Source organism: Chiloscyllium plagiosum, unplaced genomic scaffold (genome assembly GCF_037043375.1).
Source record: "Chiloscyllium plagiosum isolate Xiang-an unplaced genomic scaffold, Cpla_swu_hap1 HiC_scaffold_48, whole genome shotgun sequence".
Lineage (NCBI taxonomy): Eukaryota > Metazoa > Chordata > Chondrichthyes > Orectolobiformes > Hemiscylliidae > Chiloscyllium > Chiloscyllium plagiosum.
This window is the reverse complement of record NW_028270186.1, coordinates 11542394-11556437: the sequence shown is the minus strand read 5'-3', so window position 1 is coordinate 11556437 and position 14044 is coordinate 11542394. Positions and strand designations below refer to the sequence as shown.

The following is a 14044-nucleotide window of genomic DNA, read 5'->3' as shown; positions in this document are numbered from 1 at the left end:
TGCAAACCAAGTTAGTGTGATTTTCAACAGTTAGCTCCTTGACATCCAACTGTGTGCTGCTTGTGGCTGCAGCTCTGAGACCCAAGCTGGTGCTTTAATCTAAATGTTGATCTCCATTTGAGCGAGGTTGTTCTCACTACCCTCTGTTGTAAATTTATTTTTCTGCAGGTCACATCAGAAGGTATTGCATGATTTGAAGCTGTGAAAAATGAGTGAAAGATTTCAGTTGTTATGGACCAGGCCAGACCCACTCAAAACATTTCAACAAGTAGCCCAGACCCTAACTTTGCTCGTTGTCTTAAGCAGGTGTACAGTGGATATTCCAGGAGAGATGCAGCTGGTCAAACCACTTGGTTTTAAACAAAACAGAATTTATTTACAAGATAACCGAATGACACACAATCAAAAAAGAACAGAATACCGAATAACTTAATGTTTCAAAAAACCCAGCAGGTCATCCCAACTTCATGTGGCTGTTCCCAGTGCTTGCAGCCATCCCCATAAACACGTCTTGGCAAAAAAAAGGTTAAATCAAACCCAGGGCCTTACAGGAGAGAAGCCAGAGAGCAAGAGTACCAGCATGGACCTGCTTCTTTAAGTCCAGCAGCTTCAAAAACACTATTGTTCTAAAACCAAATAAAACCAGAGAAAATCTGAGCTGGCAGAACTGGCCACTTCCCTTTCATTATACAAGTGGTTTTTAAAACTTGAAAGTCTTCTGCATGAGACAGTATCTGTTAGCTATAATCAAACTGGCCCTAAAACCCATCAACTTAGACTTTGCAGAATCTGCATCTTTCACGACTTCTTTGGAAAAAAAAGCCCCAAGGACCTTGTTAAAGGAGCAGCATAGTCACACCTCTCCCCTTAAAAAAAAAGCCCATCAATACCTGAAGATAGCTTCATTCTAAAACCCCTTAATCCTAAATTGTTAGTACTCTACAAGACACATATACATTACATTGATTATAAACATGTACTACTACACTGTTTCAGTCTGTTGTACTCCTGCCACTGAACACTTCCATTTCTCATTCAAGCCTCGTTCTGCAATATGCATAATTTTCAAATTGAATGGCTGTAACAACAAGCTTCATCTGCTATTTTTGTCCTTAACCCATTAATGTTTATGGAGAAATTTATGATCAGTGTATATGATTGTCTCAATACGATACTAGTGACATAAACATTGAAATGTTGAACGCCGACACCAAGGTCAAAGTCTCCTTCTCAACTGTTGAATAGTTCCACTGATGAATGTTCAGTTTCCTTGAGGTCTTTGTATCTACTCGCCGTCTTCCTGTAAGAGCACAGCAGTGACACCCATGTCACTCACATTGATAGCCAGCTTGAATGGCTTTGAGTAATTAAGTATGGCTAATACTGGAGCAGTGATTCACACAGCTTTCAGGCTGTCAAATACATTTTGATAGTCTGCCATCCACTGAAACCTCTTGCCTTTCTTCAGCAATTCAGTGAGTGGAGGAACCACACTGCTAAAACATAGCGTAAAGTTTTGATAAATCCAGACAATCCCAGTACTGCTCCTTTTGTCGATGGTATGGCAAACTCCCAAATAACTTTTGTTTTACCATCCCATAGCACCATTTTCTTCCGTGTCCAACAACATGGCCCAGGAAAGTGACTTGGGCTTTGGCAAATTCACTTCTTGCCAGGTTTACCACCAAACCTGCCTTCCGAAGTTGATCGAACAAGTCTGATAAATGTTGCAAATGTTTTTTCCATGTGTGATTGAACATTGCACGGGAATCTACATATTCAGCATAGTTGGGTACTCTGGCAATAACCGTCTTGGTTAGTCTCTGAAATGTGGCTGGCACGTTTTTCATATCAAGCAGCATGACTTTAAACTGACATAGTCCGTTCGGCATTATGAATGCCAAAATTACCTTTGCTCTTTCTGACAAAGGTACCTGCCAGTATCCTCTGAGCAAGTCCAACTTAGAAATATAAGTTGCTTGCCCCACTTTCTCGATACAGTCTTCCAAATACAGAATCAGATATGCATCGGTCTTTGTGATTTCACTTTTGGGTACCATCCAGTTTTGGCACAATTGCAATTGGTGAGCTCCAGTCACTCTAACACATTGAAATATGCGTTCGATCTCCTTTTGAGTCTGTGCCAACTTTAGATGGTTATGCCTCTGCAGATGTTGCTTAATCGGAACAGCATCTCCTATAACTACATCAAAAATATTTCCACATATCTCCCCTGTGATAATAATAACTCTTTCAGGTCATTTTGATTTTCCTCTGGAAGGTAACTCAATGATTTATCCCAATTTTTGACAACGTCTTCATAGTCCAATTTACTTCGAGGATTATCCAATACAGAATCCTGTGATCTCGTAACAGTCTTGGTTCAAACATGAACAAAAGAGCTGAATTCCAGAGGTGAGGTGAGAGTGACAGCCCTTGTCATTTGACCAAGGCCGCATTTGACTGACTATGGCATCAAGGAGCCCTGGCAAAACTGGAATCAATAGATACCCGGGGGCAAACACTCCGCTGGTTAGGCACAAAGAAAGATGATTGTGGAGGGTCAGTCATGTCAGCTCCAGGACATCTCTGCAGGAGTCCCTCAGAGTCATGTCCTAGGCTCAACCGTCTTCAGCTGCTTCATCAATGACCTTCCCTCTGTCATAAGGTCAGAAATGGGGATGTTCGCTGATGACTGCACAGTGTTCAGCACCACTCGTGACTTCTCAGATATTGAAACAGTACGTGCTCAAATGCAACAAGATCTGAATAATATCCAGGCTTGGGCTGACAAGTGGCAATTACCATCATCAATTCGAAACACTCTCACCACCGCCCCTTGACATTGAACGATATTACCGTCACTCAATCCCCCACTGTGAACATCCTTGGAGTTACCATTGACCAGAAACTCAACTGGACTCACCACATTAACTCAGTGGCTACAAGAGCAGGTCAGAGACCACGGATACTGCAGTGAGTAACTCCCCTCCTGACACCCCAAAGTCTATCCGCCAACTACAAAGCACAAGTCAGGAATATAACTTGCCCAGATGGGTGCAGCTCCAATAACACTCAAGAAACTTGACACCATCCAGGACAAAGCAACCCGCTTGATTGGCACCACATCGACAGACATGAACTCCCTCCTCCACTGGAGGTCAGTAGCAGCAGTATGTACTATCATCAAGATACACCGCAGTAATTCACCAAAAATCCTTTGACAGCACCTTTCAAACCCATGACGACTTCCATCTTGAAGGACAGGGCAGCAGGTACTTGGGAACACCATCACCTGCAAGTTCTCCTCCAAGCCACTCACCACCCTGACTTGGAAATATACTACTGTTCCTTCATAATCATTGGGTCAAAATCCTGGAATTTCCTCCTTACCAGCATTGTGGGTCAACCCACAGCAAGTGGACTGCAGTGATTCTAGAAGGCAGCTCACCACCACCACCTCAAGGGCAAATAGGGATGGGCTATGAATGCTGGCTGGCCTGCAACGCCCATGTCAGGCAAAATTCAACAACATCTTTGTGCAGTCCAGGCCAGTTAAAATGTTTTTGTATTTTAGCTTGAGTTTCTCTCACTTTGAAATGGCCCTCTAGTCGCTCATATGCCACTAGCAACACCCCCTTTCTTTCACCCACTGGCAATATGACTTGATGAATTTCTGCCCATTTCTCATCTGCCTGAATTTGGGATAGTCTCACTACTTTAGAAAGTGAATTTTTGAACTTCTGTTTAAGTACCAATTTATGAAGTTCAAACTCCCTCTCTTGATTGCTTTCTTCTCTGTCCTTTTCTCTTTCTCTCTCTCTTTCTCTTTCCTCTGCTTTAAATCACAACTCAAACTCTTTCAATTCTGTTGCCCTTTCCCGGTCTTTTGCCTCGAACTCAAGCTGCTTCATTTTCAATTGAATTTCAGCCATCTCTAAAGATTCTGATGGTGTTTCCAGCAAATTTAAATGCAGTAATTATCACTCCTTTCTTCATGGAACGAGGCAGCTACAGCTCCAGCCTGTCTACTAATTCCAGCAGCTTGTCCTTAATCACATTTTGGAAAACCCCAAAGTCACTTCTTCCATTTCCAGAAAACTCTTGGTGACTGGAAGAGCCATTGCTATCCCAAGCACTGTTTAAACCAACCGAATTCAACACCCAGAACAAAAGACACTAACACCTACCACTTGCTACCTACGTGTCCAAGAACCCTAATCCCAAATCGTAACAATAGAACAAATCCCGCAAAGAGCCCCCAATTTGTTATGGACCAGGCCAGACCCCCTCAAAACATTTCAAGAAAGTAGCGCAGACCCAGGAGAGATGCAGCTGGTCAAACTACTTAGTTTTAAATAAAACTGAATTTATTGACAAAATTACCAAATGAAACCCAAACAAAAGAGAACACAATACCGAAAAACTTAACCTATCCAAAAACCCAACAGGTTATCCCAACGTAATGATGCTGTTCCCAATACTTGCCCATAAATACCCCTTGGCAAAAAATGTTACATTAAACCCAGGGTCTTAGAGGAGAGATGTCAGAGAGTGAGAGTACCAGCATGGACCTGTTTCTTATGTTCTAGCAGCTTCAAAAACACTATTGTTCTAAAACAAAATAAAGCCAGAGAAAATCTGAGCTGGCAAAACTTGCCACTTCCCTTTCATTGTATGTGTTTTTTTTTAAACTTAGAAGTCTTCTGCTTGAGGCAGTATCTGTTAGCTATAATTAAACTGGCCCTGACCCTTCAACTTAGACTTTTTGGAGTCTGTCTTTTACAACCTCTCTGAAAAAAATACCAAGCATCAAATAACCTTGTGAAAGGAGCAGCATCATCACACAGTGCTTGATTAAAATCTTCAATTTCCACGTCAGTTTTGCTTGTGAGCAGAATAGTGTTGTTGTTCTCTAAGAATTTTCCAATCTAACCTTTTGTCAAACTACCTGAAGCTTGGATAAAAACAGCACCTGTGTCAGTTTTAGATTGCTTCAGTCACTTTTTTTATCCAATTATTAAGGGGATCTGATCAGGAACCTGTATTACATACCTCACAATGCAGGTATAGTACTTTGAGGATTTCCAAAAGAATTTATTTGGATTGTTGCATGGGTTTGGTGCTTTCTCAACATCTACAAGACTTCCAGTGATGTGGATGGGATGTGTGAAGTGTGGTGGGGGAGAGGTTCTAAAGCTTTTGATTAGCAGAAGGTATGAGGCAGTGGAGGAGCAATCAACACTTGGTGCATCATATATTATCTTAGGGCCACTGTTGTGGTCTCAGGAAAGGGCAAAGCTGAGACTGGCTGTCTGTTGGTTCAATTGGTTACTGTTGACATGATGGTAAATAAAGTGCTGAAGGTTGCATGGTGCTAGGAGGCAAAAGAAAGGCAGTGATACAGTAATTGCATCTTTATTAGTTCTTCTGTGTTGACTGTTTCTGGGAAAAACTTACTTGGTTCGATATCAGGGAGAAAATGGTCTTTACCTGGTCTGGCCCACATGTGACATGGACCCGCAGCAATGTGCTTGACTCTTAATTGCCCTCTGGGCAAATAGGGAAGGGATATAAATGCTGGTTGAGTCAGCATTTCCCACATCCTGTGAACGAAGAAGATAATTGTTTTTTAATACGAGCGGAGAAAAATATACTACAATGTTATAAAAACATAGTCTTTTTATCAACCTATTCAGAGTTGTTCTCTCATACCTCTGGAGCAGGTGGGACTTGAACTGAGGCCCCCTGGTCCAGATGCAGAGACTATCTGGTGCTGGAAGAAGGGCCCAAACAATTTTGTGTTCCTATCTCTTAATTCAGAATTCTGTCTCCACTATCAGCGGAGATATAAATGACAAATGTGTTATCCCATAGATCAGTGGCATGGAACTGATCTGATTGTGTCCATTTACTCAAGCCCAGGCTGAGATTTTTGAAGAAACCTTAGTCGTACTGCTTGATATGTTTCCTTTCTCAAAAAAAATGGAAATGCAATCTTGGGTATTGCCAATTTCCTGAGTTAACTGGTGCTCCACTTGACTTATGAAGGCAGTGGGCGAAATGTTATCTGCTGCATATGTGAAGGACTCAGTGTTGTGGATGTGTGGAGAACCACGGGTTTTGGAAATTTGTTGGAAGCAGCTACAATGTTTTCTAGTGTGAAAAGCATATGATGAATTGAGCTGTCGTATTATTCATAATCCCAAGTCATGTTTTCCCTTCAATCCCCAGGAAAATGGGAATGCCCTTGGCACCATTGTGATGAGTGTGGCAAATCCTCAACTTCCTTCTGTGACTTCTGCCCAAACTCCTACTGTAAGGAGCACCAGAAAGGAGCCTTGATTGCTTCAGCGTTGGATGGCCGGCTCTGCTGCTCTGAACATGACCCAAACTGCCCAACAGAATTTGACTCATCCTCCTCTGTCAGTCTTCAGAACAATTCAGCAGCTGAGGACACCGGTGAGGAAACCACTGAATGAAGATTTCAAAATGGAGATGCCATGGACTTGAAGTAATAAACAGGGCAACATTTAGTGTTGTGTTCAAATGGCTCTGGGGATTGTAAATCATGCAGAGTGGAAAGCTCAGAGATTCCAAGGGAGTAAGTAAAGATGACCAAAAGATTGTTTTTATTTTTTTTCCCCTTTTATGTTTTGATTTTGGACACCTCAAAGTGACAACTGTTCTTCAAGAATTATTAAAAACACAGGAAATGGCACTTAATTTTGTGTTAATCAAAATAGGTAGTGATTAGTGGTATTTGTATCCAACTATTGTTGCCCTTTTGTCCACTAAAAACTAAAATTGAAGGGCAGTGCAGCTTGCCCTAATCATGTTTAAATGATAACTGATCACTTGTGGGGTTGGCGGGCGATGGAAAAGAATGGTCAATGGACAATTCTGTTGGGTGATCAAAATGAAAAATTCAACACCCAGTAATCACTCCCTGAGCATACCCTCCCCTCCCCTCCTCCAATGCCCATCCAGGTTGGAAAGTGGATTATATCCAGCACTTTGTTAATTCTAAACAGTCTTACAGTGGACCACCTGGATCTGCTCAGAACCAGGAATGGCAAAATAAAACCCATGTTAGAAGCAGTCAGAAAACTGCCAGATCAACAGTTGTTAAGCCTCAACATTTTACAGGGCAATGAAGAGAACACAAAGGGTTTGAGTTCCAGTATGGAATTAGGTTTGAAGTCTAACAGTCGCTGGCGGTGTTGTGTTTTATTTGAAGCTCAGAAAATGCACATTAGTCTGAGCTTTGTCCCTTGTGGCTTAGGATGTTGTCTGATGTGGAACCCAGCTCCCACAATTTACTTCTAATTTTTATTAGTATTTACAGTACTATTTTTTCCACATTTATAAGTGAGTGTTATAATTTGAGTTCTGCCTTTTTGGAGTTCATAGTTTCTGTTATCAGCACTACCATTATGGCTATGATGATGTGATTTTATTATTTTTATACATTTATATGTAAAAAGCAAAAATTATGACAGAAAAAAATCATGTTTTTTTTAAAAAACTGAAACTTAGAAGTGTCATCTTTGCTCTTAAGAGTGTTTTATGGACAAACTAAAAAGTTCTTACTGAGTGAAAGTACTCCGAGAACCATAGGATTATACACAGCTCAGAAGGAAACCATTCTGCCCATCAGACCCATGCTAGCTCGATAAGAGCCACCAAGATTTTATTCCTATGAAATTAGCTTTCACCATAATTTCAGGCAGTCGATGTCTGATCATAATTCACTGTACGTAACATTCTCCCCATCTTCCACTTGGATTTCTTTACAAGTTATATTAACTGTGACCTCTGATTACTGATGCCTGTTAACCCCTCCACCCTGACACTGATGCAAGCCATTTCTTGCAATTTACTTCATCAAAAACCTTCCTGATTTGCCAAAACCTTCTCTGTGAACCTATGATTCTATGCTACAGTACTCTTGTATATAATAAACATTAAACTATGTCTGTATGTTTAAATAATCTTATAACTATCACGTTCTGATATTAGAACTTGGGTAGAATAAACTTGTGATATTTGTTTTTCAGCATTATTCACACATTGTATTTAATGGCAGAAAATCCTCCTCATCCATCACATGTCTATGTGTTGCAAATTCAGGGTATCTGTTTGATAAAAAGTCTCGGTAAAACTACCAAGTTTCCTCAGTTGCATGGACTGCATTTTATCTTTAATTCTCTTTTGCTTTCCCACTCAAAGTTTGCATCCACTGGCTCAAGGGGCATTGCTGAGCTGTAAGCATTGCTGGTTAGATGAGACTTCCCCTTCAGTTGTGAGTTGTACTGTTAGCTTTAAAATGAGCAAAATGGAAGTTACATGGAGTAGCTTCAGTAAGGTAATAACTACTGGCCAATGTGGACAGGATAGTGAATCCACAGGACAGAAAGGCCATTTTTACTCCTGCATCTTCTCGCCAAAACGTGTAATTCCATGTCCGAACTGTTTCTTGAGTATGGACTTTGCACACAAACGTGTAAATAATACATAATGTTGTGGCTGACAGGAGATGGAGGACAAATAGGTCTGGAATTGGAGGTTTTTTTTCCCTTCCTAAAATAGCTGCATCTTCCATCATGCTTGCAAGGAACCTCCAATCTCATTATATTGTTGTCCCCAATTCGAAATGGGAGCTGTCAGAGTAGCAAAAAGCCCATAGTCTGTTCTAATAGGTGGTCCATCTTGCTTTAAGAGATGGTGTCTCTATTTTAGTAAAATTTTCATGATGAACAATGGGAGATTTGCACTTGACATAAATGGTGTGATGGGAGGAAATGTCTCAAAAGCTGGTTATTCAAATGACTTTCTCTTGTTTATTGCCTGATTGTTTTTCCAAGCCAGGTTTTCTTCTTGTGAGATATTAGACTCTTATAGATTTTGCAACTTTACATTTCTCCTTCCATTATTTGTTTATGCTTTTACAGCACAGATTTTCACAGACTACCTTAATTCAGTCTTTCATCTCTCTCGCGCTCTCTCATTCTCCCGTTGAGTCTGGGGCAATACCTGAGAACATTTGGATGGCTTTCAGATGTTTAGTTTTAAGCCAAATCCATTAGAAAGAACACATGAAAATGTCTTATCCTCAGGAAGTTGTTTTCATGGGCATTGTGTGCTCATTGTTCCCACTTTGCCATGTTTGATAAATCACTCAGCAATATGGCCAGACATCTTAGGGCCTTCTGGAGAAGAGTGTGAATAACCTGACTCCCAGCAATGTCCATGGGAAGATGGGAGAAAACACAGTTTTGTGTCTTTGAGAGTGTCCTTCTTCAAATGTGTAGAGTACTGGAAATAGGAATGGATATCTTTGGACGTGTAAAAATAATGTTGCCATAGCCCCATTGACCTCAAAGCTCGACAGCTCTGAGCCTGACGGGCACCAGTTTGATGACAAGTGCATCCAAAGGTATTGAGCATGTATTTGTTTTTCTTTTTGTTTCATAATTGGACAACTTGACCCATTTCCCACGTGGTCAGAGCTTTGGGTAGTGAACGAGGAATTAGAATGCATTATCTGCACCTTGCTTTGGTTTTACTGTGCAATTATTATGTTCGATACACGATATGATTCATATGGTTGTGCAATGTGCCAGTATTTCAACAAGAGGACACACCTGATGGCGATTGTTGTATTTATGTTTCATTTGCAATCTGGGGTATCATTTCTGAATTATTTTGTTATTTGTTGAAAACCATATGATGAAGCCCATCTTTGCTTTTACTATTTCTGCAATTGTGCTGGTTCATCTGAAAACCACATTTAAAAAGGTACATAATTTCATGTCAGCCCAGATTTCATGACAGAACACAGATGACTGTGGAGGAAGCTGCAAATGATGATATCTAATTTGGCTGATGGCCAGACCAATGCCACACCTCTGCCAAGTATTCCCATTCCTGTCCTGCCGACTCTACTTAGTAGTCCATTAACCAGCAAATGTTGAGATGAAATCTTTTGCAGACGAGAGAAGGATATGCTAAAGGTCCATTGATTTTCTGAAAACTGGGCTTCAACCCTTAGCTGCCAGTGAGGCAACCTCTCATGCCTGTATTAGTTGATCCTTTGCCCTACCCATTCTGACTTAACATCATTTGTGACATCGTTGGTGTAGGTTGGATGTCCTGTGGTACTAACTTCTTTTGGTTTGGTACTTTCTTTCTCATTGAGATTTATCTCCAACCTTGGTTGCGAACAAAAATCAATGTGGAAATTCAAATGCTGCTTCCTATTTCCTGGATGTCTTCATTTCTAAACTGCCAAGTTGCAATCCAATTTAGGAAATGTGAGGGAATAGAGAGGAAAAAGAGTATTTTCAAGTTTGATGAAGCTTTCTCTTCTGATTGAAAATGTTTAGCATTATCAGGTACGCTGCCAAACCCTGACCTGTTTAAGAATGTGTTCTTAATAAATTAAAATACACAAAACTTGAACAAGTTTGCACATGACATGTGGCAAGCATTCAGAATGAAAGAACAAGGAACCATTGCACCAAGTATGACAGTGGTTAGTCTGGAATGTGCAGCCTCGGAAGTTGTCTCATTTACTGTGACAGCAAAATACTTCTGCAGATGCATCCTTTGGAAATAATCTTGTCTGTTGATGAAACTGAAATGAGGGATACTCTGTGTAAATGTGTTCTCATGCTCGTAAAAAGCAGAGAGTGCAAGGAAGTCCCAAGATGATTATTCTAAGGATAAGGACTTATTCAACTTTACAACACTTATTCATTTCTGTGAGATTGCCCATATTGATTCTTGAATCCATAAGCTGTTCTGTGGCTCCAGTGCATATTTGCCAAACAAAGTTGTTGTGAAAACCAGAAACCCAAAAAAGCATCGTCTAAAAAGGCAGAAAATGTGAGTACACTTTGGGTTTTCCCATCTTTAAAAAAATTCCCTACGGTTGGAAGGTTGTGCTGTGAACACCGTTGTTGTATGGTCATCACTTAGTGAGGCTGATAAAACAGAAAGGATGAGGTCAATCTAATGGAGGAGTCTGGACCAGTTGGAAGGTGTAGGTACATGGGAATTTTAGTTGCAGCTGAGAAGGATGACACAAGTCATTGTTTTGTTTTTGTTTTCAGATTTGAATATCACTAGGACCCTTCCCCATTCTGCTAGTTAAATTTTAGTTGCTTTGCATTACCAAATGGAAAGGGATATCTCAACATTTTTCGAGATTATAGTGCTGAATGAAAAGCAGTTTGTTAAGGAGAATTATTATTTTATCAGTTGATGCTCTTTTATTGTATAATAATCATGTAAATAGCTGAAATATGAATAGGATTTCAATCTATAAAATGTTCCATGCCAAACAAAGAGAGTGTTTATCTGAAAATTGATTTATTCTTCCTTGGGCCCTGGTCCATTGTTCCCTTTCTAAGTATTTATTTGGTTAGAGCAGTGCATTTGCTTCAATTGAGAACATAGGATTGGCCTTGAGATTTTAATATATGGAATTTTTAATGTGAGAACAGAAATATTGTAAGTACCAACATTTGAAAGCTTTGAATTTGAGTGAAATGGGGACAAACATTTAAATAAAAACTGAAAAAAAAAAGGCAACAACTTGGGGTAATTTTAGAACTGGGAACAGTTCTGCACTTATAGCATTGCTTTAATTAATTGTGACTTTGATACTTATTTAAAGCATGATGTTAGTGAATCATATTTGAGTGTGTGTATGATAGGAAATGGGTTCAAATTAAATCAGTGCAAAAGGGATTGAGGCAAATAGTGAACTGTGACATCTGATCTTCTGTAAGAGATTGCATGTAGGAAATTGAAGTACTCTAAGATTGGGCAGGTCAGATTTGAGCAAACTGAAGTGATAATTATTCCAGAAACTAATATTAGAAGGGATGGTAATGCTTGACTGATTGCAGTTCTGGCATGAGTTACGTCCTTCCAAGAGAAAAGAGTTAGGACATTGATAAAAGGGGCAGATTGATAGTGAGTTTTGAGAAGATTTGTAGCTAGGTTGAGGTTCTGGATGTAGGTTTGCTCGCTGAGCTGGGAGGTTCATTTTCAGACGTTTTGTCACCATATTAGGTAACATCTTCAGTGAGCCTCCGGACGGAACTTTGTCCGGAGGCTCACTGAAGATATTACCAAGTATGGTGACGAAACGTCCGAAAATGAACCTTCCAGCTCAGCGAGAAAACCTACATCTGCGGCAAATTGATATTGACTGTACAAGGCGCCCTTTCAACAAGAGACCTGTAAACTAAGCCTGGCTTGTCATTTGGTTTCAGTCAATGTATCACAGCAGCGTTTGCAGTGGATCTCTGATAGGTTCTTTGGTAGAGGCAGTGAGAGTATGATCATTTCAGATGGTCTTCACCAATCCTGGAGGTGGATGTCTTTTGTTCAGTTCAGTTCAGTGTCACTGTCTGAGGACCGAAAGCTCAGTTGCCAGCTTTTTAAACTTCAAACTGAACTGGGTTCAGGAAGGGGGGGTGGAGGTGCAGAGTTGTGGATGGACAAAACACCATAAAATGAAGCACTTTCTGATAATCAAATTTGTTCTAAACAACAATTTACATACAAAAAAAAAACTAGAGAATCACTGTCAAGTGTCAAGTTAGATTGATAGGTTGTTTTTCTGTTTCGGCAGGCTGGGCATGCTGCAGGAGTAGACACCTCAGGCAATTGGCTCAGATAGCATTTGCAGATTTGAAGTTGTCGGCTCACTTGGGATGTGAGATTGTCAACTCCAATATGTGTTTCAATATACCTTGTAATTAGCATATGACTGTCTGGGATGACCTTTTGCCATCTCTTCAGCATTCAGATGCCTTAGGTGAGTCAGATTGTGGTCACTTCTGGGCAAGTATCTGAGGGAAGCCCTCATAGTAGAGGAGGTTCAACTCATCACCAGAATTTCCCTTGCCATGGCCAAAGCTACTGGCTCAAAATTATACTCCTCTTCTTTAATCATCAGTAACTCCCACGTGGCTGCTCAATGATGGTGACAGTGAGGTCCAAATAACCTATCGGTTTTATCCATCGTTAAGTAGCAAGGGATTTTGTTTTTTTTTAAAGCCTCAGCTATAAAGTTCAGAAAAGATATTGCACTTAACGTTTCCTTCTTTGGATGCTGTAAAGTTGTATTTGCGAGAGAAAACACATTAAAATCCCACTCAAAGACGTTGATTCATTAGAATCACCACTGGTACGAAACCGTCGCTCTCCTTATACCTGGCTTCACACCAAGTGTTTAAGATATTATTACTTGAAAGTTCAGTATCGTTTCAGTTATATTTGTTTTTGTAACTTTATTTATAGGTAGATGGTGCTGCAGTATATTTTTGTATTGCCATGAATGGTTGACGAATTGCAAGTCAATATAGCTCATTATCAAGTAGTGGTGTTTCTTGCAAATACCTGTACAATAGGATGAAGTTGCATAGCAATCAAAAACAGATTCTTTTTGTATTTCCAATTTATTTAAAAGATGGCATTTGTACAGCTTGTTATAAATGAGCATGTTTTTTTTTGAGAAAATCTACCTGCTTTAGAAGAAAAGACAGGACTTGGGAGATTCAGAATGCTGACCGAACACACTAACACTAATTTCCCTTATTGAACCACTTGGGGTGTACTGTTGCAAAGATGTTTTGTTGTTGTTCAGAGTTTGAAGACTGCTGCTCTTAAACCTTGTAATTTCCACATGTAATTGCACAGTATGTGAAAACTTGGAGCTTTACTGAATGTACATGGACATTGCCCTCTCCTCACTAATTGGACTGCTTGTAATCTAGCCTGTGACTGTATTCTATGTGTTTGAATGTAGGATTGTTTGAATCTTTTTTTGTATATGATCAGTCACTGAGATGGCTCTTTTTCTTAAAGAAAATTTTATTTCAGGTTACAGTTGGAAGTTTGCCATGATTTGCTTTCATGAAAGGTTCATTCTGAAGATTTGTAATGACATTCCATTGATCTGAAAGGGAAATATACAGACTTGCTTGACATTAATTTCAATAAACAATCTCAGTGTTTAAATGGA

At 40.0% G+C, this 14044-nt stretch overlaps 1 protein-coding gene across 5 annotated transcripts in view; it reads left to right on the top strand.

Moving 5' to 3' along the window:
- The window catches only part of nsd3 (nuclear receptor binding SET domain protein 3), a 106102-nt gene extending 92058 nt beyond the window's left edge, over positions 1-14044 (top strand). For all 5 annotated transcript variants that reach the window (XM_043681453.2, XM_043681452.2, XM_087984198.1 and 2 more), the window contains one exon: positions 6235-14044. In XM_043681453.2, the coding sequence (XP_043537388.1) occupies positions 6235-6482 (248 nt within the window). In that variant the 3' untranslated portion in view covers positions 6483-14044. The remainder of the gene's footprint in view (positions 1-6234) is intronic.